The sequence below is a fragment of the Camelus bactrianus genome, chromosome 1, assembly GCF_048773025.1.
Source record: "Camelus bactrianus isolate YW-2024 breed Bactrian camel chromosome 1, ASM4877302v1, whole genome shotgun sequence".
NCBI classification, from domain to species: Eukaryota; Metazoa; Chordata; class Mammalia; order Artiodactyla; family Camelidae; genus Camelus; species Camelus bactrianus.
Genome location: NC_133539.1, coordinates 62796506 through 62824062, shown reverse-complemented (window position 1 = coordinate 62824062; position 27557 = coordinate 62796506). Strand labels below are relative to the sequence as shown.

The window sequence follows — 27557 nt, the reverse complement described above, 5'->3', positions numbered from 1 at the left end:
GGTAATGTACACGGGCTCAGGCCCTATTATCTTCAACAAGCCTGGGCCTTAAAGGTGAGTGATTCTTCTATAAGCCAAAGTTTGAAAAGCCCTGCCCTAAATCTTCACCCAGCTAACCTCTTCTGCTTCAGACGTTGGCTTAGATGTCACTGCCTCAAGGAGTGGTCTCTAAACACCAACCCATCCAGTGTACAGACGAGGCGCTATCCTCAAGGTTCTGGTGAGGGCCGCCTATGAACCGCCCAGTCCCATCTTTCTCTGTTGCAAGAAGGCAAGACTCCAAGAGAACAGGTAGAGTGTCTTTTTTTTTTTTTTTAACCATAATATCCCCAGTACCTAATAAAGTGCCTGACTCACTAAATCTCAAAAATACACCAACCCACCCATTGTGAACCAGCATTTTCACATCTAGGAATTCATCTTAAGGAAATAGAAATGTACTCAAATATTTAGCCACAGGGTTTCTGCAGAGCTAGGTTTGTGATGGCAAGATATGGAAATCACATGTTCATCAATCAAGTGGTTAAACTAAAATAAAGATGCTGTCATTAAAAGTGATGTATTCAACAAACAAGTGGAAAATTTAAGTGATAAATGGTGGAAGAATCTATAGATTTAGAAACTCAAGAGAAATTAGCCAACTGCAATGAATGGAACTTACCTGAATTTTGGTTTGAAGAATCTCCTTTCAAAGAACACATTTAGGACACTGGGAAAATCTGAATACGACTATATAGTTTCATAGTTTGAGTGATAATGACTTTTAAGAGTCCTTCTTTTAGAGATACACAATGATTTATTGAAATATCTGGCATTTGGTTTAAAAAAAAACTAGGGAAGAGAAAAAAATGGGTGGGAGTATTGAAATTTTCAATAATAAAAATATTTTTTAAAATACTTCCAAAAGTGATGCAGCATTCATAAGGACTTAGAAACTTGCTCATTTATTAAGTGAAAAAACAAAACAGTGTGATCCCATTGTATATAAATATAAATACACACACCCAAAGGTCTAGAAGGGTAGATACCAAGGAAGCAAAAGCTTCCCCCTCTGTACTATCCAACACCCCTTCCTACCTAGGATGATGAGGATGTTCTATAATCTGCCCTATTCAAAACAGTAGTCACTAGCTGCATGGCTAGTGAGCTCTTAAAAATGTGGCAGTTCAACAGGTGAACCGAACTCTTAATTTTGTCTAATTTTAATTAAATTTCAATAGCCACATGGCTGGTAGATACCATACTGAACAGCACAATCAGACAATGGAATTATGATGGAATTCTTTACTTATTACTATTTAAACACTTTTCTAAAGTGAAAAAGCACTGTTTTATAAGGAAAAGTAGGCTGTTTTCCTTTAAAACATTTACTATTGGTTTGGGTTCTCTTCATCAAAGAACTATTCTGAAAATGAAATGAAGTGGAATAAAGCAAATTATATAGAAAAGTCTGAGGTGTCTGCTTTCAATTAATTTTTAAAGGAAAGGCAAAAACAGGCAATTCACTTCCAGGTCTGTTCCTTCAACTTTCTATTCCTTCAGTCTCAATTCACAGAAAAACATGTTTCTGTCTGTTTACTAAAAGGATTCAGTGTGAATGTGTTGCCTAGATTAGAAACTTCAACAGATGTCTCAATCATAATGGGAAAAAAATTAGGGCCAAAAAAAAAATTAAAAAAGCCTTTTTGTGGTTTTTAGCTAATGAATTAGGAGACATACAGCTCTGTGATCAGACAGAAGAAAATATTTAAAAGATCAAAATGGATTTCATGATTGAAGCAATCAGCAAATAGGATCAATCCAGACCAATTTGGCAGGAGTGGAAAGGAATATTGGACCTTAAACATGACAACTGTTAACAGGTATGTCTGCAATTTCAGTTCACAATAAAGTAGAAATCTGAGCATAAAAGAACTATGCCAGCAGTGAGATTTTTATTGACTTAACATAATTTCTCAGCATACAAAGTATTTAATCAGGTATAATATTTACAATTCTTACATAATGTACATTTAGAATAACTATAAAGATAACGTACTTTGCTCCATTTACAATGACATCCTACAGTGAAACTACATTCATGAATTAGATACAAACAAATTCTCTACCTACTAATAAAAAGTAAATGGATGGTTGGTTATACATTCTTTAAAATATACTTTTTCACAGGTAGCAAGAAATATTACATGTAATAAGTCTTTATGACTGGAATGATCCAGAAATATCACAAAGCACAAGTAAACAAATATAGAAAAGTAGCTCATCATTTCCAAAAGTTAACCGTTCGCTTAGCCTTTGTGTAAAATAATTGGTGCCAACATTCTTCATAATGTAGTGAGCTTTCCCTGTTTAAAATTAACATCCAAAAGGTGGGGAGGTGTGTTGAGGAAAAATAAGAAAATCTAGTACGTAAGATAGTGAAAAGACCAATGGAGAGAAAAGTTTATTTAATCAAACCTTGCTTCCCTCCCATTATCTCATTTTAGTAGATAAATATATGTAAACAGAAAAGGATGTTCACAAATCATGTTTATAGATGTCAAGATTTAGCCAATCTGAATCCATGCCCCTTTTAGTTGTCTTCCTTTAGAAGCATCAAGAAACTGATAAGCATATGGAGAATTAAAATTACCTTTATAATGTTTTCCTTTCATTAATGTTTGTTACTGTAAAAACATAAAATTTCCTACAATTTAATGTCTTCAAATCCTAGTCTATTCCTTCAAAGTAATTTTATACCCAAGTTCTCCAGAATATTTGGAGTATTTGTTATCAAAACACAAGGAAAGCTGGCAGTCATTATCAGATTTTGTTGCTTTACAATGATTTCAAATCATTTCATGACAGGAGAAAAATGCCTCTGACTAGCAGTCACTCATGGTGTCATGACATAACTGGTGTCAGCTGTGCCACCAACCCGCAAACCAGTGACCTGCGCTGTAAAACAAGAGCAGCAGCCCAGGATCAAAGAGACAATGTTGGTGCTCCAAGATTAATGTCTCAGAAGTCCTGCTGTGAGAATCCTTCAAGGTAACATCAAAGTACACTGTGAGCAGCAGCACAGTATACTAAGGGATGTTGTTATAGTTTCACCTTGTTTCATCCCATTCATTTTATTTGTGAGGAGCTCTGAATCCAAAAAGAGCAGTAAGTACTAGTCAGTGCTCTTTCCACTGTATCGTGCAGGTCTCAAGTTATCCTGGACAGACAATTCTATGAAAATATATCATTTTTCCAGCTCATATCCATGGTTAAAAGTGCTACCAAACAGAAAATTTAATTTGACAATATAAGAGCGATATGGGAATGTCTTATTATTCAAAATGGATAGTAAATTTAGTCCTAAATATAATTTGGCTTATTGTAACCACACTTTACTTATATAAAACTGTATTTTTAAAATACTACTTAACATATCACAAAAGTTAAGTTGTCCAGATTGTGAAAGTATAATTTTTTTTCCAAATGCACTCTTTAAGAACCAAAGTACATATTCCAAATTAATCTGTATGTTTTAGAAAGTAAACATCAAAGTACATTAACATCTATAGTGAAGATCAGTATAAATTAGACAAACACTGTAATGTAGTGAATCCCTGGAAACTTCTGAATTTCTAAGGATTGTACTAAAATTTTAAAACTTTAGAAATCTTAAACATGTAAGTGTTACAATGAAAAACTGCACAGAACTATTCAGTTACCTTTAGTCTGGTTCTAACATGAAACCGCATTTTATGAACTCCTCATACTTAGTACTGCTATTCTTATTTTGAGATTAATCTAACTTTCAAGTTAATGAGCTAATGATAATGAGCTAATGGAATAATGATAAGGAATCAGAAACTAATATCAGCAGATCAGTTAGGAAAAGAAGACAAAGGACAATCAAATTGACTTATAAATTCCAAGAGTATGATTAACATTGTTTATACTATAATTTATCATCTTGTAGTGAATAATTCACAACATAAGGAAACAGATTTGTTACATACTATAGAAAAGCTATTAGCTGACACATCTAAATTCACCTTGTTAAGAGCTACTCTGTAACTGCATGTAACCGTTAATTTAAAGTCTTGCTCTCAGTACTGCATCATTTTTGCCAAATTTAATCCAAATTGAGTCTTAGCCTATTCAAGAAATCAAGCTACGTAAGTGTACTTTTGTATATACAGGCTCCCTGTACTGTTAAAAGATTTCACCTTCTCTGAAGATGTTCAGAACCATAATCATATTTAGTGCACTTGAAATATATCTCTAACGTCTAGTACATTAAATTTAAGTAGACACTAATTACTGCCACATTATCAACTCAACACTGAAGCCACAGGAGTTAAGAATGTCATAAAGAATTGCTTTCACAACCAGAGATCCCAGAAATGATCTGAAGACCAAAGGCTGGATCCAAAAGGAAAAATGGCCTAGGCTTCCTCAGATGAAGTCCTAGGACAAAAAAAGGAATAGGCACTGCAAAGGAAAAGTGAGGCTCTCTTTCCTTTCTTACTTTCTTTCTTTTCTTTTTTCAACATATTTCCTTATTCTTGAGCTTTTCAGACTGCTAGTTTCAAAGTACATTAATAAAAATGCTACAAATCAGACTTCTGCAAAGCCAGGTGATCTGAGGTGGAACAGGAAAGATTCAATATTCTTGTTATTGTTGTAATTAAAATACTAGGCTTTGGAAGTCAGTGTTTCTTTAGAAATAATTCATAAATATATTTTTATCCTTATCTCATGCACAGTGATTATTACTAAATAAGCATTATATGTACGCAATCTGGCCAAATATAGAACCTTTTCTGTGACATTAATTTATTTCAGTATAGTTCCTGTTTAGACAGATTCTGATTTGATGTTCAGTCAACTTCGAAAACTCTCCTTACTGGTGGGAAAATGTTAGAAAATTTATCCTCTACTCAATGAATTTCTCTACTTATTTGATAACTCAAGTTTAAAAACCTCTCTTACTTAGAAACTGAGTATCAATAATATTATTTACATGTAACTTGGAAAAGAAACTGAAAATTAATTGTTGATAATACTAGAAAGAAATCATAAGGCAAATTACTCAATTATATTATACTCCTAACGTGATACATCAAAGAATCAAACTAATTTGTAGCATAATATCCATAATATTTTGGAATTCAAGGGTCTATTATTCATGTAACCAAACACAAAAGCTATATAGATGCTACAACTTAAAAGAATGTACAATGTGTACAAGTACACATAATAGATGTTAGAAAAATTAAAAAGCAATTTATTGCTATATATTTTAGTATAGACTAAAAAAACTTGAGTATTTTTTCTCCTTTTACAGAGATTTTTCCTTTTACTAGGAGCAATAGCAAAAAATATATCTTGAAAAGGACAAATTGCAAATATAAAAATGTTCTGTATTTTATAAATCAACTTTTCCTTTGATAGTTACAATCTGATGGAAGCATAATTTTGTAACATTCAAGTAACCTTTGAAACAGTTTTATTACATCAATAAATTTGTCAAGGTTTTAGGAAATCAACCCAATAATGAAGAACTACAACTTCTATAACTGAGATTCTTTGGGTAATTAAAAAAAAATTTTTTTTTGTTAAGGGCTTCTTTTTGCTTCATAAAATGGAATAAACCTAAAAGACTAAGTTATATCTATCTGTATAGCCATTATATGGATGTTAAACTCCTGGACAATAGCTGAGGAATATAACTGCATTTATGGGCAAACGGGGGAAACATATTCTCTAGTTCTAACAGCTAAATCGCATATTGTGTATATGATAGGTAGGCTATCAAAAAACAAAAAAACTATTTCTGAATCACCAGCATCACGGAAGCTAAAGCAAAGACGTACTCTTGACTCAGGCAGGACATCAGACTCCCACTTGCTGCAGACGTGCTTGACTGAATGGTTCTGGGCACGATGCACAGAATAAAAAAAAAAATCAATGCTACCACCCATTGGCAAAAAAAGAGATTTTTGTCTAAACTCTTAGCATCTTATATCATAGAGACGGCTGAAGTCTAGATTCAATTTTTAGCTATAAAAAGCAGCCCTTTAAACAGGCTTTTATTTTTAAAATAAAAGAGGTCTTAAAGTAGGTTCCTCTCCCAACTACTAGAGATTTATGTTTTGATTTATAAAAATATCAATGAATGAGTACCTTTTTTCCAAGTCACTCAATATCTACTAAAATTAAGTAAGAATTAAAGCAGTAAAAATTTGTGAGTTTTCAGATGTATACATTAGGGAGTCACCAGATTTAATATTTTCCCCCTTCTTGAGAAAATTCAAAATTTCTGTGAATCTTGCTGGAAACGATTTAGTTTCTCTGGATTATTGGATGCCATTTGGGAGAAATCACGAAAAATGTCCTGGTAAGTTTCATCACCTGCATGAAAGTAAAATAAAGACACTTTTAAAATCTACCCAAAGAAAGTACTAATAAGCAACGTTTATTTTTATGATTAGTAACTATTTTATAATTCATTATATTAAAATGAGCATTTTTGAAAGAAAAAAGACCAACTAATTAAGTGCTGGAAAGTTACACAGTGAAAGAGAAAAAAACTATACCTGAACAAAGCACCTCAGAGGCAGCCACAGAAGAAAGCTCAGAGTTAGAAAAGAGCAAAGATGCCAGTATTTTAAAGCAATGTAAAGAAATACATTTATTAACACATGAGAAATAAAAGTCATTCTAAATGAGGTATAATAAACAAGGCATTCTTTAAACAAATATTTCCCTTGATCAAGGCCAAAAGAAAAGACCAAAGACAAATACTAATGTTTCTGATGGATGCAAGTTATTAGCAAGACAAAACTGATACCCAGGTGGGGGAAAAGCCTCCTATTTTAATATTGTCTTTTAATTAAAGGCATTTTAAATTAAATAGCATGTGAAAAGTAAATCTTTGTTCAAACTTTAATACTTAAGTAAAACTAATGCATCTAATCCACTGTTTACTAAGCTTATAAAATAATAAAGCCCAGAAAATGACTTTAAAATCAGTTTCACATTTAGTCAAGAAGGTTTTTTTTTTGTTTACTGTAGGTTATATGAGCAAGGACACTATAACAAAGGGGCAATAAATACCAAAGACATCTGTTAAATTAGAGTAATACATATGTATACACATACAAATATGATTGTAGAGAAGTAAATTATAGACACTGATATAGCAGATTGAATACCTTTTTCTTGCCATGAAAAACTATAAATAAATATATACACACATGATTAACTCCTCAGGCAAAAGATCTGTATAAAATAAAATCTTATTTTCAAGATGAATCATTCATCATGAATGCTTCCTGTTAAACATATCAGTCTTATACAGAAGCTTGGCATAGTTCTGTTTTCAAGATTTAGATTGTCAAATACTGTTTTAGACGATTATTGTTTCAATATGGTTTTATAATTTTTCCCCATGAGATACCTTGCATCCATCTTATTACAAACTCATTGCTACAGTTGCTGTTAATAGTGCAATAAGTTTTGTCAGCTTGTAAAAAGCGAGATTTTTTGAGGCAATAGATGTCATACCAAACACTAAGAGAATTAGAAAAAAATTGGGGGAAGGAGGTAAAGATCTAGTAAAAAGGTCTAAAAGCATAACCCAAGATTTTCAATAAAAATTTTTAATGCTTTTAATATTTAGTCAGTGTAAAAAGCAAGTTATTAAAATATCTATATAGTTTTCATTTAGCCCTGGAAATTTTCTCATGACCTGAATCAACCACTCTACTTAAAAAAGAAAAAAACAAAAAACCAGTAAGAGAATCTTAATAGGTTGTGGCTAAGAGTAAAATCTAACTCATATTATTGTTACTAAAACAATAAAAATAAAGGTTGATATGCTGGAACAACTGGTAAAGACAATCCAATTACACCCATGATTTGATGAAAGCTTACTCCCACATTAAAAGACAAACTACAATCTATTCCCATTTTTAGCCATTCTAAAAGATATAAAATAAACTGAGAAGAGACCAACATTAAATATCAATTAACAAACCATACAAAATATTTAAAGTTTTTCTTATTCTTAGATGTTGAATTAAAATATTGAAAATATTTATTGTAAACATTATAAACATTTAAAAAATACTATGAACTGGAGAGTCTGGAATTTACTTTCCAAGAAAGTGTAAAGTGCAGATTATAATACAAAAATACCACACTGATTTTTACTATTCAACACCAAAAGTAACTTAAAAGGCACACATTATACATTCAAGAAGAAATAGGAAGGATCTAGCAGACGCTAATGCCAAATAGTTTACAGATAGCACCAGATGAGCATTCTTAAGTATTACAACAGTACAATGGCAATATATGGCTTCTACTATTAGCAATGCATATTTTGTATAACAAGCTGTGGGATTTTTTTTTCTTTTTGTGGTTTTCCAGTTTTTGTTTTTAAATCATCTAATACCTATTACACAAGTACATTCTAGTAGAACCATTGTACCATGCAAACAAATTATAAGATTTTTTATTCACTGAATTAAATGCTTCCTTGAAGGAAAGTGTTGGTGCTATACTAATCATTGGTTTCACTTACTGAATACATTTTAAAAGAGTTAACACAAAAGGAAGTCTCACCTTCAAATGCTCACACAAAACTTTTTGTTAACATCCAGTTTCTAACCAAACATTAATTAATGGACTATCAATATAATACCTTTCTTAGGCCTCAAAATGTGTTGTCAAAAAGCAAACATTACAATTACAATACTGAGAAATGTAATACAGTTAACACAAACTGAACTTCAATGTGATTCTTTAAATACAATTTTAATCATTTAGAATGTTTCCCAAGGCAAATATAACTTGTCTACACTAGAATACATAAACAATAACCCAGAATATGTTGCCCTGGAAAGTTCATATAAGTACATTTAACACTTTATTATAAACAGTAAACAACTAACCACTCAATATTTGTAGTACTAAGTTATATTCTTTAAATTACTTAATCACATTCTATTTCTCTTCAGAAAGTTAACCTTTCTATGTGCCTGGACAGTTCTGAGTCTTTAAAATTGGACTGCTTTATTTCCACTGACAGTTTAAGACAGTTTTTGATTTTTGGTATTCAGAATAACCACTACAACCACAGTTATGATCCAAATTTGCTGATTTTACTCTTGAAATGTACTCCTCTCAAAGACAGCAGCATATGAGACCCCACCCCCAGGTGATCAGTGTATGATCCTGCCCCTTCTGGGTTAATTGCAGCTTCCTTTTTATAACCAATTAGATCATTAATCAGTCTTCACCGGCCACATACTCTAGTAGCCAGTGGTGGTTCACTAAAGTGGTGATTTTCTACTGGCTGAGAAACTGCCACAATCAAGAGGAGTCCCAGAGCCAGAGACTGCGGGAATCACCAAATTGGTTTCCAACAATCGAGAGCAGGATGTGATATTGCACTCACCCACCCAGTCCTCCTAAGAGCTGTGGGAACCGATAAAGAGGGATACATCTTCCCTTCAGGAAATGTGTGCTCTTACATCATCTTGCAAAAAGATAGGGAGCCTCAGGTCCTTAGGGTTGTAGGCCAGAAGTTCTAAAGCGAGGGTTCCTAGAAATAGGTCCATAGTTTCCAAAATTGTATCTGAATCTTTAAAATGATAGGGCTCTTTACAATGAAAACATTGAAAATACCTGTATTTTAAAATTACCCAGAATTCTGAGGCTTTCTTTCTATTGCTAGGCATCAAAAAACGAGAGAAAAATTTACAGTGATAAGCAGAAAGCAGAAAAAGGCCTGCTGCCTGAGCAAAAACATCCGCTCTCCAAAGACTCACAAAGGAAAAGTAGCCAGAGCAATTACTGAGCCATTTCACCACGTCACCTGTATAAGTATAAAGTTGTTCTGCTTTAAATATGAGACTCTCTAAATGAATTTAAAATCTAATTATGATCAAATCAGAATCTCATTTTATTCTGCTGATACACCATTTCCAGAATTCTGATGTATTTTTAATCTTTTCTACACTAAAATTTGAGAGTGGTAGTAGAAAAGCTCGTTTTTTTATTTTTTAAATAAAGCTTTTTCTTTCAAATTTTTACTCAAATAAATGAGAAAAATCTGTTTTTGTACCGATGACTGGAAGGTATATACTCATCAACTTACACATAAAACGACAGTGAAAGACACATGTGAATGCTCCTACACAGCGGCAGAAGCCCAGGCAGTCTGGGTGGAACTAGAAGTTGCAAGAACACAGAGGACCTGTCCTTCCAAGCTTCCCAGCTCCAGAGAAAAAGTCGACCACTGACCTTCTGACTAATCTGTTGGGTGTAATTTCATCAGCAAACACCTTAAGGAAAGAGCAGCTGACCAAACATTTATGTTTAAAATTTCAGGGAAAAAAAAAATTGTTTAACTTAAAACCTGAAGTTCACTCAAAACTTGAAGTTCACTCTTATCTCCCATATCAGATCATATTCTTTGAATAATGTTCATTTTAAAGTGCTTAAACACAAAGGCCTCAAAAATGGCCTAGTAATACTATCTTTTAAGTATATCTGTTACAAAATTATAACTTATTTAAAATCTAACATTCAAGTTTAAAACAAATAGGTGAAATTCAGAATTAATACTGACACTTCACCCTTAATCAGCACTCTTACATCGTGGTACATCATGAATCAGTAGTATTGTTTGATCCATAGGATTAAAGTGGGACACCCTAGATTAGAAGTACCTAGCTGAAGTGCCTCTATTCTCAGAGTTCTTACTTGCTCCCTATTAAATTAGACCAAAAATAAGTAGTAAATACAGTCCTCTAAGAATGGTCCCATTTTTATATCAATTATATGTTAATCTGGTTAAAATAAAAGTAAATGGCTAAAGCTAGCATAAAGTACAGAAATTTCAAAACATACTTAAACAGGAAAAATAGATGATATTACAAGCTACTTTTAAAATAATATATTAATATTCATTGAAAAAATCAAATGTACTCACTGAAAACTGAACACTCTCAATTATTTTGGTCATGAATTCCTGAAATTTTTAACCAACATGTATATGAATTTAAAACAGATAAATTAGTCATTCATATACTGAAATTCATGAAACTGGAGATCTAATTATTATTCTCTTCTTTGTGAAGAATGTCTAATTAGGATGTGTTCATCAAGAAAGAAATCTTATCAGCAACATTTCTTGCTTTTCTTGACATCTCAACTCAAAGATAAAAATTACTCAAAATGAGGCTTGAGCTGATCCTGAGTTGAGATTTCTCTAATAAAAATAAGTTTATGTTGCCATCAAGTTCACAAAATATTGTTCTAAATACTTCTGTTTATCCAACAGATAGTGTACAATTGCTTGGGGCAAAGCTACAAGATAAAATGAGACCTTTTCCCTGTACGTTTTAAACTAACTCCACTCTGATCGTGGGCTTCTTAACTTACTGGTAAATTTTATTTTTAAACCTTCAATTCATTTTTAGATCAAATACAGAACTCTTAATCCAATAAGCTTTTTCTAGGTATTTTCCATACTGACATTTATATGCCAACACAAAGTAATTTGGTTTTTTCCCTGAACACAATTTATAGAAATTCCCTGAATAACAAAAAGAAAATAATTTTGTTATATTCACTTGACAGCCAAAAAGAAAATGACTGTTGTGCTGCTGTAAGGATATAAAGATGCGTTGCCATTCCGTTCACTTCACTGGAATGTATATGGAAGACATCTGTACAGCAGATAAAGAAGTCAGCAGCCAGAGTTAAATACAGCAAGTAAATGCGTACTGTAATAGGAATAGTTATGGATTTTTAAAGGCTCGGGAGTGAGCCACTCCCAAGAATTCAGGAAGTACAGTACATACGTAACAACTCACAATTTACAAGTAATTTATAAAAACTCTATAGTATTAAGTTAGTTTGCTAAAGAACTATGAATCTTCCAACTGTAAACTGATAAATTCCTGGATGCATTTCTTATACTGCATTTCAGTATGGTTATTGGTAGAATATTGACCTGGCTGTCCATAAAGTCCTTCTGATTCCCGCATCTCTTCATTCATTCTTGCTAAACGTAACCTAAAATTAAATAAAAGGATTTTTTAAATGAAGTTGTACAATATAAAGATTCATAAGCTAAAGAATTATATAAGGAGCTAAGACATGTACTAATATAATTTTTTCTTTTACTGCTGAAACAAAAGGGTTTTTAGTTTATCAGACCTAGCAATCTGAGATATAAAAATAACCATATTTTAGTTTATACAATTCTCATGAAAGAAGACAATAAAAGATTTCTAACAAGAGCATTTCAGCTCTGTTTAAGCAGGTTCCTTGCAGCACCTCCAGGAGCTTACTTCTTCCAGACTCCAGAGAATTCCTGGCTTCTAAAGCAACCTGTCAAACTTTAACTGCCAACTGCTAAAATAATTGCTTCTGTAGTATGGAAGCAATAGCCTGTCATAAGTTCATTCTGGTTCACTCTGAGGTATAGCAGTTTCAGACATATAAATAGTATGTATTCTCTATATATACTGGGAATATATTTGACACACAGACATTAAAACAAATGGCCATTAAGTTATTAAGATTTTCCCATGGTTACCATGTTGATTGTACGTTCTTTTCAGGATTATTTATCTCGGCAGCAGGAAGAAATGTAGCACTGGATTAAGAAAACAAGAGTTTCCTCTCAAATGTTGCTTTTGGTGACCCTCTCCTACTCTGTACTTCTTACCTGTCCTCAGGCCACCAAATACTCACTGCCTTCCCAGACTTCTATCACCCTCTTCCAAGATGCTCTCTCTGGCTATTACAGCGTCTGATAGAGGTTTTTCCTATCTTCAAAGTACCACAATTCCCTTCCATTTCCTTTCTCAACCACTGTGTAAATTAATAATAGCAAAAGAAGTCTCCCTTTGGTATTTGGACTTTTCAGAGAGGATGGGTATTTCAAAATTTTTTTTCAAAAAAAACTTTTAAGTGAAACTTAAGTCCTCATACAAAACAAAATGAGAAAATTTAGATAATGTGGGACCAGATATTTCTAAGGAAGAGAGGCCATTACTATAAGAATTGCTTGGGAAGCTGCAGCCAGGGTTCATTTCTCTATACCATTCCTATCTTTTCTTTAACAACTTATTTTTTCTAGTTGTAAATCTATAATGATTTAACGGTTCTAAGGTTTTCTACAATAGCCTCCACAATAACAAAAACCCCTCCAGCGAGGAAAAGAAGCTGAGTACAGAGAAAATACGTTTTGCTGTTTTGTTTTGCTTTGTTTTGTTTTTAACTTTTCAGGGGTCAGAGAGGGGTGACATGTGTCAAGTGAAGAATTCTCAGTGGGAGCTCAGGAGTTCAAGACAGTCAAGGGAGTTTCTCTTTGTAAATGACTGACATTCAGCAGTGTGGATGGAACTGTCTCTACTCGTACAACAGAGGATCAACAACCCTGGGTTTCACTCAGCCCAGAACAGAATGAATAAGTGATCCATACAACATATGTTTGAGATTTCCTAAGTAACAATGAAGTGTAAGCAACAATCACATTCCTAGATTCCAAGTATAACAAACAACTTTGATCTAAGATGAAAATCAAATTAAGACCTCAAGATTCTTTCTTTAATAGATCATATTAAATTATATCCAAACATCCAAAAACAAGTATTTTTATCTCAAAATAGAGTACTCATGTGACTAATTCTTTGGAAAAAAAAAAAAAAAAAAGCACAAACAGGTCCCTAAATACCACTGCCCAAAGGCAATGCAACTGCAAAAGTTACTAACATCAACGCAGTTGGCTTCCCTGTTTACAATCCTCTAATTCTTGAGGTAGTAGTATAATTGCCTGTTACTGTACCAACCCAACCCAACTTCCACCCCAGTATTGTACTAAGAGTTAAAGATTCCATTTTAGAAAAGTCAATGGTTTTCTGTTCCTACTGGTCAGGCAGTATAAGAGAAGTAGCTAAGCACATGGGTTACTGAGCCAGAATTCTTGGGTTCAAATCCCAGCTCCACCACTTACTAGTTTCTCAAATTATCTGTAGTTGGCTTCCTTGTAAAATGAGGCCAATAATAATAAACCTTTATAGAGTTGAGGTGAGAACCAAATAAGTTCATGTATGTAAAGTGCTTAATATATTTAATGTAGTTAGAGAAGCACACAGCCCATAGTAAATAACCAAGTTTAAATTTCAGGTCTACACATGAAACTCTATGTTAAAACCATATACAAGTAATATATTTTATGAGAAATAATCAGATGGAAAAAAAAACACTTACAAAGTCACTATATCAGCATTGGCTGCTTCCACAGCTATACTCAAAGGGTCTTTCCCTTCTTCATCAGTGGCATGTTGATTGGCACCTCGTTTTAGGAATAAACACACCTGCCTGTTTAAGGAAACAGCATTTTTGAGATATTGTCAATAAGGAAAAAAAAAGTTGGTATTCACCTTAAAAAAAAAACTACTTAAGTAACATTTTCATTAGGAAATTCTTGACTGATTTGACAAAGATTTACTGAATATTGACTCTAATAATAAAAATTTATCATGATCAGCATTTTATAAATCTCAAGGTATTTTCATATTTAACCTGTAATATATAACACAGTGGGATGTATAAATTATGGTCTCTATCATCAAAGAATATCATAAAAAGATGTACAGAGATAGGTATAAGCTTAAATAAAACAAAAATCACTCAAGGCCATTATCTGGGAAAGAAGGAAGCCAAGGCAATGTTATCATAATATGTTAATGATAATTACAATAGCAATAAAGTGGGCAAAAATCTTGCCACTGTATTCCACAAATATTAATAACAAAGAAATTGACAAAAATGAAAAAATGAAGGCATAAATTAAGAGGCTGTGAAGTAAAATGGGGAATAACTATGATTGTTTAAGAAGAAAATACAAAGGATGAGTTAAATAGAACCACTTTTAAGGTAAAGTTATTGAGCTGAATCTCTTTGCTAATAAAGCAAAAGAAAACAGCCTATGATAAAAATAGAAGATACTATAAATAAACTGAAAAAAGGACAGCTTCTTGCTTGTCCAGGTAATAAGTCTTGGAGATCCTGAGATGTTTTATTGAGAAACAATCATCTATGACACAAACTTTTCACATAAGGCCAACATTTTTACTTTATTTGTATTCTCTAGTAGAAAGCCTATTTTTATTGTTTTATTTTTCTGTGAATCTAAATATTGCTTCAGAAGCCACAGCATCAATAGCACAGAATAAGAATTTACTTTAGAATCTGACTTTAACTACCCTGTGGAAAAACTAAAATTTACAAAGTTACAAAATTCTCCCAAAATGTGTGTGCTATGTACATAATGTATGTGTGTATATCCATAAATGCATGCGGGCATGCACACACACACACACAGACTTACGTTGTCTCATAAAATCGCAACAATTTCAGTAACAGTTTTAAATACTGAAACAGATCTATATAAATATTAGTAAAATTGAAAGTAAGTTTTGTAATTTTCTTGTCTGAAAAGTAACAGTATCTTTTTCATGAATGAAATTTTTAAAATTTCAAGTTCCATCATGACAATATAAGTCAGAGGAAAGTATCACTTTACAAACTCTACCTAAAATTCTTAACCTGAGAAAAAGCAAAACATTATTTTAAAATATTTTTTTTCAAACAAAATACACTCAAATATGTAGCACTATAGTTTACCCCGTGTGCCCTAAGACGGTGGCATGGTGCAGTGGTCCCCGCCCTTGCACATCTCTTTGATTCACATTAGCACCATTCTGAAGGAGAAACTCGCATGTCACCAAAGAGCCCTTAGAGGAAAAAAGAAAATAAAATGTACAAAAAGCAAACAACAATATATTTCTATTAAAAATAGAGTATTTACTTTACTCAAAAGCCTTTTTAATACATTCTCCTCAAAAGAAAAAAATGTTCTCCTAGCAAAAGCAAAGAAATGATAAATTATGTTATTTTCTTCCCAAGAACTACTTCTAACTGGGGTTCAATGTGCACTCTGTGACCTAGCAAAACACACTACTTTCATTACTAGAATTCTCTTCCATTAAGAAAAAAATTGAGCTTACACAAAGCAATATTCAGAAACCACTACTAGCTGCTGCTTCTATTTTCCAACCCATCTCTTAAAGCAAAAGATAATGCTAAAGCTATGTTCAGAATAAATTTTATTTTTTTATGTTTTACTGAAAACCTCAATTTACAAATTCATACCCCTAATACAGCCTGGATAAGCGGTGTTCCTTTATTTTCCTCAGAATTTGCCCAGTTCACGTCTGCACCATGAGCCAAAGCCTCAGCCATTTTAGGAAGATTCTTCTCATAGGAAGCCCTGTAAAGCTGGAGTCCTGGATTAAGATGTTTAGAGTCGAGAAACATAGAAGAATCTTGCCTTTCTCCTTCTGAAAAGCAAACACAAATACGTCAAGAAAAATGAGCTCTTGGCAGGGATGGAAAAAAATGAGAAGTTACTGTTTCACAGGTACAGAATTTCAGTTTTGTAAGATGAAGAATTCTGGGGATGGACGATGGTGATGGCAATGCAACAGTGTAAACAGACTTAATGTCACTGAACTGTACACCTGAAAATGGTTAAGATGATAAATTTTATGTTATATGTATCTTACCACAACTTTTAAAAACATAAACTCTGACTTGTATTACAATGTGAAAGCTATGACATAAGAAACCACTAATTTAACAAATGAGCTAATGGGAGATATTCACAAAGGTATCTTATTTCCGATAGACTAGTCACTCTCCAAACAGTTAACCTTCTTCTCTTATAAAGACTGATTGGTATACCAGGCCTTTGTGGTCTTGCCAGTATAGAATGAGTAGGTAAATTACTCTGTATTAGATTAAAATTAGGTATGTTCCTAAAAGCCTTAAAGTCTTAAAGACTCAGAAGAGGCAGTAAGAATCACTAAAGAATTTTACTACTAGACCAAACCTTACTTTATTCCTAGGATGGCCCGATACCATCACAATTTGCAGCACAAGCAGTTCAAATAATTTAAAGAATGCTTACTACCCTGAGTATTTGCAAGACCAAAACCACTGAAATCATAAAGGAGAGAATATAGGAGGAAAGCACAGGTCAGAAGGAAAACCTAATGGTGGGGCAGGGGCTGGGGTGTGGGGGGGATTTGCTGATCTCCTTCTCCTGAAAGACAGCCAAACAAACAAGATAATGGCAATAAGATCTACAGTTCATGTGGATTAAAAAGTATCCTAACTATTGACAAGTTACTTGTAGCACATATTATGAGACTTAGAAGAATGCACAGCTAGGAGAGAACTTCCAAATAAGAAAAGAAATAGCTGCTTTCTCACTTGGCAGTATTAATTGGCCCTTAGGACCTTCTAAAAGACTAACCATTTCCTTAGATACTACGTAATCAAACCTGGAATTTACCACACGCATTTTTCAGCAAACAATACCAATTAACACTGGATTTCACCAAAACTCACCAGGCTCATATAAACTATTGGCTGACACTGTGGAGGGTAAAGATTCTCTTCCATCATCAGAGCTCTGCTGGATTCCACTGTCATTACTTCTGACTGTTTTAAAGAAAAATTAGCTAGTGATTAAAGTTCACACATTGAGAAAACAGTCTCCCACAAACAATGAGGTTTTAAAATGAGCTCTGATACATCTACATAAACTCAGCCACCACCAGTGAATAAATTTAGCACAACTGTAATCCTTTGGAACATTTTGCTTATTGAAATATGAATCAATCACAAAGCCTGAAAATAAACTTATTTTCAGAGTTGTAACATATCTCTACCCCATGAGTGTCAGGGACAGTAAAGAGCTGAATTTACTATATGACTGTTAGTAATGTGTAATTCTGAGACAATGGGTAACATCTAGAGAAATGGCCACACCGCACAATGACCACCGGCACAGACTTGGGATGCTCCACAAGAGTAGTACTTACTACTACGTAGTTTTGAAGAAGTATCAAAGTAGGAGAAGAGTGAATCTAGCTCATCAGGACAGAAGAGAGACTCCCGCCTGGCCTCGTCGCTATTTACAGCAACCACTGAGGACATGCAAGTTAGCAAAGCACAAAGCAGGCCGTAAGAAGGGAAAAGGGCAGGAAAAACATTACTGGGAAAAATTTAGGAGGAAAAAATAGGAAGGATATTAGGTGGTTAATCAGATATTTAGGGCTTTTTGCATGAAAGATTTGTAACTCCCATCTCCCCTTGCATTCTGAGCAGTTCTGTTCCTTAGAATATACACACTACAATTGACCCTTGAACAACACAAGTTTAAACTAGGTAGGTCCACCTATAGTCGGATTTTTTCAGTAGTAAATATTACAAAACCACGTGATCCAGGGTTGGCTTAATCCATGGGTGCAGAACTGAGGATACAGAGAAACTGCCGAGCAGATGTGGAGGAACTGACTACAAATTATATGTGGAGTTTTGACTGAGCAGAGAGTTGGCGCCCTAATCCCCGAGTTGTTCAAGGGTCAACTGTATCTAGAAATATGAATTACCAAGACATTATTTAAATTTAACTGCTTTAAAGATAACTGTTTCCTTAGGGTATATAGAAGGAAATAGGTTCTTAACATTTAAAAAATCTGTAACAGGTACTAATTCAGAGATTAAGAAAGTGACTTCAGCTCAAGAACATATTTATATAGACAAACCAACTGTAATACCTGAACTTTGGGGAAATGCTCTGACTTGTTCACTTGGTCCAAGTTTAGAAATGCTCAATCTCTTTTCTTCATAACTTTTGGAGTCAATCTTTTTTCCCTGCTCAGGAGGTGATGATGATATAGAATATTTATCCACAAATTTCCTCTCCACATATTTTGCTCTGATATACGCCTCTTTCTCCTGTCTGATTGGTATACATAAAAATGTCATGATGTTCTGCTTAATCTCTTAGCATGGCTAATACTAAAAAGAAGCCATTACATATTGAATATTGCAAAGGAAGTCACTAAATGTAATACTAGTTAAAGCTGAAATTGTAATATTATGCAACATGTTTTCCTTCCAAATATTTAATGAACTATGATTTCATGTTTAAGTGAAATACAAATAAACTAACTGAAGAATCCTAAGTATTAACATGGCACTCTCATATTCTCTTAATTTCTATGCTCACTCATTTCTATTCATATTCCCTTGTGCTTTTTACAGAATGAAAAACATTACCAAGAAACTACTCAAGTTCATAGAAATCAACTTTAATTCCATTTTTACTCCAATAAATGTCACATACTGAACTATCACTATTCATAACCATTATTTTTTGTAAGACAATATTTTAAAACAGCATACATAGCATTTCTAACTTAAGGGGGACCAAAAAAGGTATCACATTTTAAACTTCTGTTTTATGATACAATCATAAAATCCCAAGTTTGTTCTGTACCTTTTCTTACTTACATTCTTTTAAAAAAGCTTAGGTCTTTGGCTAACAAAGGATAACTCAAGGTCTAAAATAACTCAAACAGCCACCTTTAGCCAAAAAAATAAGAATCTGATTTAAGTGGTGTTGGTTTAGAAAGCAATGACTTTTAAAAAGTATTAATTATACATAAAGATATAGTCAAACATAGGATTACAGCAGGTAAAATTTTAATACCTAATATAAAAAAGCATAAATTCTAAAAACAACAACAATAAAAACTAATTGTCTACCTTTGAAGACACTCTTAGCCACTTCGTTCAATAAGTCTCCATACATAGAATTGAAAGTAAAATTTCAAACAGAGCAATTAAGTGTTAAGTGCTCTCTCCTACCAGAAGCTACCCTTTTCACCTTTAACTCTTCAATATAATAATGTCATGTATGAAACATGTGATTAACAAATATTTGCTGAACTAAGTCAAACAATGTGAAATTATTCATTGTAAGTAATAAAAACTTGATCCTTAGAAACATTATCTCTTTAAGGGCCTGCCAATAACAGAACTTTGTTCTACTTCAACTGCTAAGAGTTTTTACATCCCTATATAGAGCCTTAATTTTTAAGATTCTCTCTTATCTGAAAACTATAACTAAGTTTATGATTAATAAAAAAAAGATTATCTAATTAATATACCCAAGAAAGAGACAGCCACATTTTAACAGGTAGTAATGATCTCTTGTGAACAGTCTGTCTCAATGTTACATACCAATTATAGTGAAATAAAATCACAGCTATATTCCTGATTGGGGGAGAGGGGAAGGTAACACATTAACACAACTGAAATTAGTACCTTTGTCCTGGTTGTGGTTTCTTTATTCCCATTTTTTCCACATTAGCTTCATAAACTCTATTTATGACATCATTCCCCAACTCACACATAAGCTGTTTGGCAGAAAAACAGAAAATAAGTTATAAATTCCTAAAAGTAATATAAGTCCTTAAGCAAGCACAGCTACTTAATTCTTTTTGCATGTTCTGCTAATGCTCATTCCACAAAGATGTTTAAAGTTAAAACAAAATGAGACAAAAATTGCAAGCAATATCACCATTTTGCCATTCTACTAGAGCATCTTCCTAGAAGATTATCACTCCTCAAGAAAGGGTTTCTCAGGGGGACGGTATAGCTCAAGTGGTACAGTACATCTTTATCATGCATGAGGTCCTAGGTTCAATCCCTAGCACCTCTTTGAAAAATAAAAATAAATAAATAAACCTAATTACCTCCCCCACTAAAAAAATTTTAAAAATTAAAAAAAAAATTTTTAAATGGTTTCTCTTCACCCATCTTTTACCAGATTTCTATCTCTCCATTATAGCTGGCACAAGGCTACATGTTATTCGCAACGTCTGCTAAAAAAGAAGGCTAGGTCCAGACAGGTTCAGTTTTAAACAGCTGAGAACTGTAATAAACTATTTTCTCCTACTACTTTATTTACAAGTATTTCAAATTTTTTTTTAAGTTTCGATTTTTTTAATGTATCAGACACTTGTATTTCAACTATTTTTCTAAATTGAATCCACTGAGTTCATATCTACACAAAGCTGGTGCAGAAATTAAATTTCTAACCCTCAACCCCCACTTTCTTCTCCTTTGAATTCATAACAATTTATAGAACTTATCTAAATAGGGGTCTACCACAGGATGCAATTTATCACCTTCATTTAGATATTTACACAAAAATGCCCAAAATCAAAAGTTTTTATTTTACATAATTGACAGGATTATCAGTTTATCTATGGATTGGAATAAAAATACAAGCACATTACAAACACAATTTTCAGACAGAAATAAATGCAAAATATAGCACAACATTCAAACTAATTTTTTTTTTGCAATATGGTAAACTAAATGGTGGGAATTTAAAGGAGTATACTGTTAACCATTATGAATTTCATAAATCTTATTAAAAAATCTCTGTGATCTAAAATTATGTATGACATTTTCATAGATACGAATCCTTACACAGGGGAAAAGGATGTCTTGGTCTGATGACTACTATCACTGACAAATGTAAAGTTGCAAGTGGGCCTATGCTGAAAAAATGCAATCATAACAATATGCTATACCAACCCATTGTGGAGCTCACTATAGCAGTATCTCATATTTTAACAAGAATTTATATAATTATAAAAGATTAAAATTAAGGCAAAAATGTAAGATACTTTTTGAGAAAACACAAAAATATAAGTATGCTGGTTTCCTTAAAAAGTGAGCTGACATGGATTAAGCTCCATAAGCTTAGCAATCTAAAAAAGACCAATATGAAAACACCAGATTTGCCAAAATATATAGTGTCAGATATATTCCAACACAATTTGATTTGTTATTAACACTGAGAAACTCATACATTTGTAAACCAAGATTCTAAAATCTTGATTTTTATGAGAAAACATAAAATATTTTAAAGCAAATATTTATTTTACCTTTAAAAGTTCAGGCTCCCAGGTATCTAAAGTTAAAGAGCGTACTTTTGAAAAATGAACTCCAAGACTCCTAAGTGGGAAAAAAAAGACTGTATTAATATATAAAACTATCAAGTCTCTACTCCATTTGCATATTATGCAAATTATTTTCCTCTTTTAATGTGACACAGCCTCTAATGTAGCCCTCAACACGTTAATAATAGGGACAGATTTTCTGGTTAATAATGAATGATGAATCAAAGTACTCAAAAGCACTTCATAAACCAGAATTTTATCCACTTTACAAAGGTACAAAGACACAAACTAGCAGTCAAATTAGGCAAGTGGGAAAGGTCCTCTAACCAGTGGGACACAATAATTTACAATGTGTGTTTATCCAAAAGAAGTCTCTCACCCTGGGCAGGCCTACCCACCGGTGAATCCCAGAGCACTCGATACACAAGGTGATTCCCAGGTTGATGCTGGCCCACCGCGGGTCTGCCAGACCACAGTCACAGCAGCTGGCATTGCCAGGGATACACTGGACTCGCTGCAATGCACTTTCTCCTTTCAATAATTTATCCTTTGACTCATTTCCAGAATCCAGGCTTCCTGTGGATGGAGATGATTTCTTATCCAGCTTCTAAAAGAATTAAGAATTATTTTTTTAAAAAAGATTGCAATATACTAGTAATTCTATGTTGCACACTACATGCTCCAAACAAAAACTTCCAATCCATACATTGAAGTCCTACTTTGAGCCTAAACCAGGCTGTTCCACGCATAATTACATAATTACAGAGTGAATCAACAATAGAATGCACAATGTCTAAAATCTTACGGGCTATTAGGACGCCAGAAGAAAAGCAAAAGGTGGTAGATAAGCCAAAAGCTAATTTTTTTAAGTGCACAGCAATGTCTATATCAATAATGACCAAATACAAAGATGTAGTTTGGGGATCCTAGGCAATTAAAGATATGGCCTAAAAAACCTTCTGGTTTAAAAACATTTCAACCTTAACAAGCCAGTATTTTAGCACAGAATCAACAGAAATACAATCTGGTGCTTGTCTGGCCCTTCCCGAAAACTCAACCTAATAGCTGTTAGGTGGGGCTCAGCAAAGAAAGTGTGGGGATATGGTATTCCAGAGAGGACTGAGCTGGGTGAGGAGCATATCCTCAAATGAGAGCAACCTCGTGGAGGTTGTTGCATCCCAAGCAGGGTAAGGAGGGTATCTGCACAAGAAGACAGCCCAACAAGAGAAGTGAGAGCCTGAGGATGCAAACGAAGGTATCAGGTGGGAGTGCCACCTAGTGTGAGGTGTCAGAGCCTGGGAGTGGAAAATGGCAACAGAGAAAGGATGTTGGTCACATACAGGGGACTGGACATATAAGTAAACCCACTAAAAATAAATGGGAGCCAGATTTCTCACTGCAGAGAAAGGAGTTACTTAAATGGAAAAGGAGAGAATTAGAACAAACCTCAATTGTATTAGATTGGGACTGGAGATACAAAGAGGCACAATAATGGTTTCAATAAAAATAGATATATTAAGAAATACGGATGTAAACGTGTATATATACACATGCATATTCCCTTATTTTGGTTCCTAAAAATCATTCTCCACCAAAAACAACAAGGGCTCACTGAAGAAACTGCTGATTTCAAGGCTGGTGCAGAGAAAGTACAAGAAGATGAACTCAGAACATCTCGCCATACTAGAAAGTAAGGAAGAACTCAAAGATTGTTGAGAACATATCAAAAGGATACAGAAGCTGGGGCTCCTCTGGCCAAACTTGGACAATTTGAGCAACAAATAATGATAGTAATGAATTCTAATAAATTGAATAAAATAGAGGCCTATACTGATATAATTAAAACTTTAAAATTTAAAGCTTGATCAGGAACAGAATATTTACACAGTCTCAAAGTACCTCCAAGCGTACATAAAATACTATTTCAAAGATAGCTTTACAGTAGAGAAGTCCAGCAGACACCACCTTATCAAGTGATCAAAGTGAAGATCACTAATAATGGGACAAATCAAAGTCATGTGCCACCTGAGAAGATGCAGTAAGAACACCACATCATTTATATAATACTCCTGCCAAAGACACATAACGTTGTGAGAAAACATCAAACAAACCCAGAATGAGGGACATTCTACAAAAGTTTGTAACCTTTAAAGCAATCAAGGTCAAGAAGGTCAAAGTAAGACTGAGGGACTATTCCTGACTGAAGGAAACTGAAGAGTCATGACAACTAAAAGTGACCTGTGCTCCTTTTTTTTTTTTTTTTTTTTTTTGGCTTGGGGGAGGTAGTTAGGTTTATTTATTTTTATTTATTTAAATGAAGTCACTGGGGATTGAACCCAGGACCTTGCACATGCTAAGCATGCACTCTACCACTGATCTAATAAACAGTCTCCCCTGGACTAGATCTTTTTGCTGTAAAGAACATTACTGGGATGACTGTCAAAACAATGATATTTGAGAATTAAATGGTGTGATTTATCAATGCTTGTTTCTTTATTTTGATGACTATACTATGACTAAACAGCAGAATGTTCCAGTTGTGGGAAGCACTCACTAAATAATGGTGATGGAGCAGACATTAGCAACTTACTCTGAAACGGTTCAAGGAAAAAATTATTTGTACTATACTTAAAACTTTTGTGTAAGTTTGAGATTATTTTAAAAATTTTAAAAAAGAAATACAATCTGCTTTACTAGAATATGTTTGATAATGTAAATTACCTCATAGGCAATTATTATATAGGAAAAGGATATCAATACAATACAGAAAACATGTTGGTTCTTTCCCAGTTTTTCCTCTGTAAGCTAATGTTTCTGCACCAAAGCTGAAAGCAAAGCAAACTAACACAGCAGAACTCAGCTGGCCCCCTCAAGGAACACCGGACTGAACATGATACCTATCCATCCCCTCATTCTTCTTGGCTCATTTTGGCAATGTGCTCTCACTTGAAAATTTTCTTGTACTATTCTCTCTGATTTTTATGTATTTTGACTTTGTCACCAAAGCATCAACCTTTCTGTACCCTTCCATTAAGCTAGTGTCACCAGTTTTGTTTGCACCAATTTTTAAAGTTAAGTTCTATTAAACTATAGTATTTATTTATTAGGAATGTAACTATGCTACTATTTTATTGAGTGTCTAAAGTATTAGGAAAAACTTACATGGGTTTTAGGTTGGCCCTATCCCTATTTTTCCTATAATCTCTACTATTTCCAGTGTATGATTTTGCATAACACAAGTATTTCAACACCACCACTAGCTTCTTCATCAAGATGATTTGAATACACACCTAAATTTGTTCCCTCTCAAAACTCCACTAAAAACAAGACAATTTTTTCAAGGAATTACCTACAGCCCTTATAAGGAAATCTGTGATAATTTGAACGTGAAAAAGAGTAATTACTGCAGTTGTGACCCATTGTATTTACAAAAATCCTTAAGTTTATGATGATAGCCCCCCAAAAATTTCTGTCCCCACATAAGGTAGCTAATAAGTTAACCAAATATGGTAATTAAAAGCAAAAACTTAAGCATTTTATTACAGAAACTAAATAGCTCTAGTTGATGAAGAAAAGCTGTATTTTACATAAGAATGCAAGTTAATAAATGCGGACAGGATGACAAAATTAGAAAATCATCATTCTGCAATTCCTAATGAAATTACAAATTCAATTGTAACACCATTAGATGAATGGTTGATGGGGGCATAGATCTTACAGGGTCAAAGTAACACAAAGTAAGTTAGATTTGTTACACAAAGTAACCAAGTAGACTGGGAACAAGAAAGGAAATGTAACATGACAATGGAGGGATCATACTGCCATCTCCCTAATCCAACGTGTCCACTTCATTTTCATACAGAAGCCTGATCTTATTGTTAGCAATGGTTAGATAACCAAATATTGGATGTCTCCTGTTACAACATGCAGTATACACATCATCTCTGTTGTAATCGTATGAGAAGGAATTCTATAGGAACAGCTAGCCTAATCTTTTCAGCTAGTCATTGTCAAGAAAAAGAGGGACTGTTTTAGGCTGAAAGAAAAGGGACATAAGACCAGATGCAATGCCTAGTCATAGATAAGATCTTACTTTGTACAATAAGCTGTAAACATTTTTAGGACAAGCAGGGACATGTGAATATAGACTAGGTGAAAGATGCTTAAGAAATTACTGTTAAGTGTGAAATGACATGATGATATCTGTAAGTTCCTTTAGAAAACTTCAGCTTTTTTAATTAAAAAAATAAAGACATTTATCCACAAGAATAGGGAGAACCGGAAAGAAAATAAGAGCAACAAAATCTGGGGAGCTAAAAAATGGCTGGATGAATGGTAACCAAGTAGACCAAGGTGATATCTAAGGATAAGAAGAAAAATCTAAGAGTTCATCAACTTCATCACATAATATTCAAAGGGCTGAAGGACTTACACTGGTTAATCCTGGAAGGGAGGATGAAAGTGGGAAGAATGGTTGTTTAAGAAGCAGTTAGATCCAAGGTCTCCTCCCCAACTCTATGCCATTAGGGTACTGCTCTCTACAAAGACACAAATGACTAGAGGTATAGTCTCTGGGAAAGTAAAACAGAAAGTGACTAGATGGGGTTCATCTGAAAGGTGGAAGGCAGAGGATTAAATGAACATATACACCCTGAATGCTGAGATTCCCAGCAATTAGCTTCCAGCAGGCCTCTCATCCCTATGCAGGAGACTGATCAATCTTCTCTGGGGAATCTTAACAGCTGAAAAGACTCCAAAAGACCCTAACTCTGGTTGTTCCTCAACAAATGGACCAGACTTCAGTGAAGCTCATAGTCAACAAAGTCCTAACTATGTTCTCAGGGCTTCCAAAGAAGTTAACCCTTCACTTGCAACCATGAGCAAATTAACAGCCAAGGAAAGCTTCTAATAAAATGGTTCTCACATTGCCTGCACACAGGTATCACCTAAAAAGCTTTTAAAAATATTGATGCCATGGCTCCTAACTCCATTCAGTTGTTCTAGGGTGGGACCTAAGCACTGAGATGTTTTAAAGCTCCCTGTGTTATCATAATGTGCAGTCAAGATTAAGAACCACAGTGAGTGGGGCATATAACTCAGTAGTAGAGTGTATGCTTAGCATGCACAGGGTCCTAGGTTCAATTCCCAGTATCTCCATTAAAATATATAAGTAAATAAACCTAATTATCCCCCCCAAAAGGGAAAAAAAAATTAAGAACTACAACTCTAACGTTATATGCATGAAAAAAGAATAGATTTATGTGTATAAACATTCAGCAAACAAAAAGGAACTCCTGTAAATTAAATATATGCTAGCAGAACTGAAACATTCAATAGAAGATTTGGAAAAGTAACTGATAAATTCTCCCTGAATGCAGAGCAAAAAACACACAAAAATAAGAAAATCCTAAGATCAGTCCAGAAATTCCAGAAAAAGAAAACAAAGAAATTGGAGAGGAGGAGTACAAAAGATCAGTAATAAGAAAGACTCCAACAGCAACTCCAGAAACTACAAAAACAATGCTGTTAAGAATTGTTATTCTTAAGAATAATTATTCCCAATCTAAAAATTCCACACTCAACCAAATTATCAAACAAACATGAGCACAGAATAAAGACATTTTCAGACATGCACAGACTCACAAATGCCTCATTTTC

General features: G+C 33.6%; 1 protein-coding gene across 3 annotated transcripts in view; it reads right to left on the bottom strand.

Moving 5' to 3' along the window:
* Positions 1-1912: 1912 nt before the first annotated feature.
* The window catches only part of ACAP2 (ArfGAP with coiled-coil, ankyrin repeat and PH domains 2), a 126813-nt gene continuing 101168 nt past the window's right edge, over positions 1913-27557 (bottom strand). For all 3 annotated transcript variants that reach the window (XM_074365572.1, XM_074365578.1, XM_074365579.1), the window contains 10 exons: positions 22298-22506; positions 21885-21954; positions 20251-20342; positions 18696-18880; positions 17482-17574; positions 16222-16409; positions 15694-15803; positions 14275-14385; positions 12008-12069; positions 1913-6390 (listed from right to left, as the gene is read on the bottom strand). In XM_074365572.1, the coding sequence (XP_074221673.1) occupies positions 6290-6390; positions 12008-12069; positions 14275-14385; positions 15694-15803; positions 16222-16409; positions 17482-17574; positions 18696-18880; positions 20251-20342; positions 21885-21954; positions 22298-22506 (1221 nt within the window). In that variant the 3' untranslated portion in view covers positions 1913-6289. The remainder of the gene's footprint in view (positions 6391-12007; positions 12070-14274; positions 14386-15693; positions 15804-16221; positions 16410-17481; positions 17575-18695; positions 18881-20250; positions 20343-21884; positions 21955-22297; positions 22507-27557) is intronic.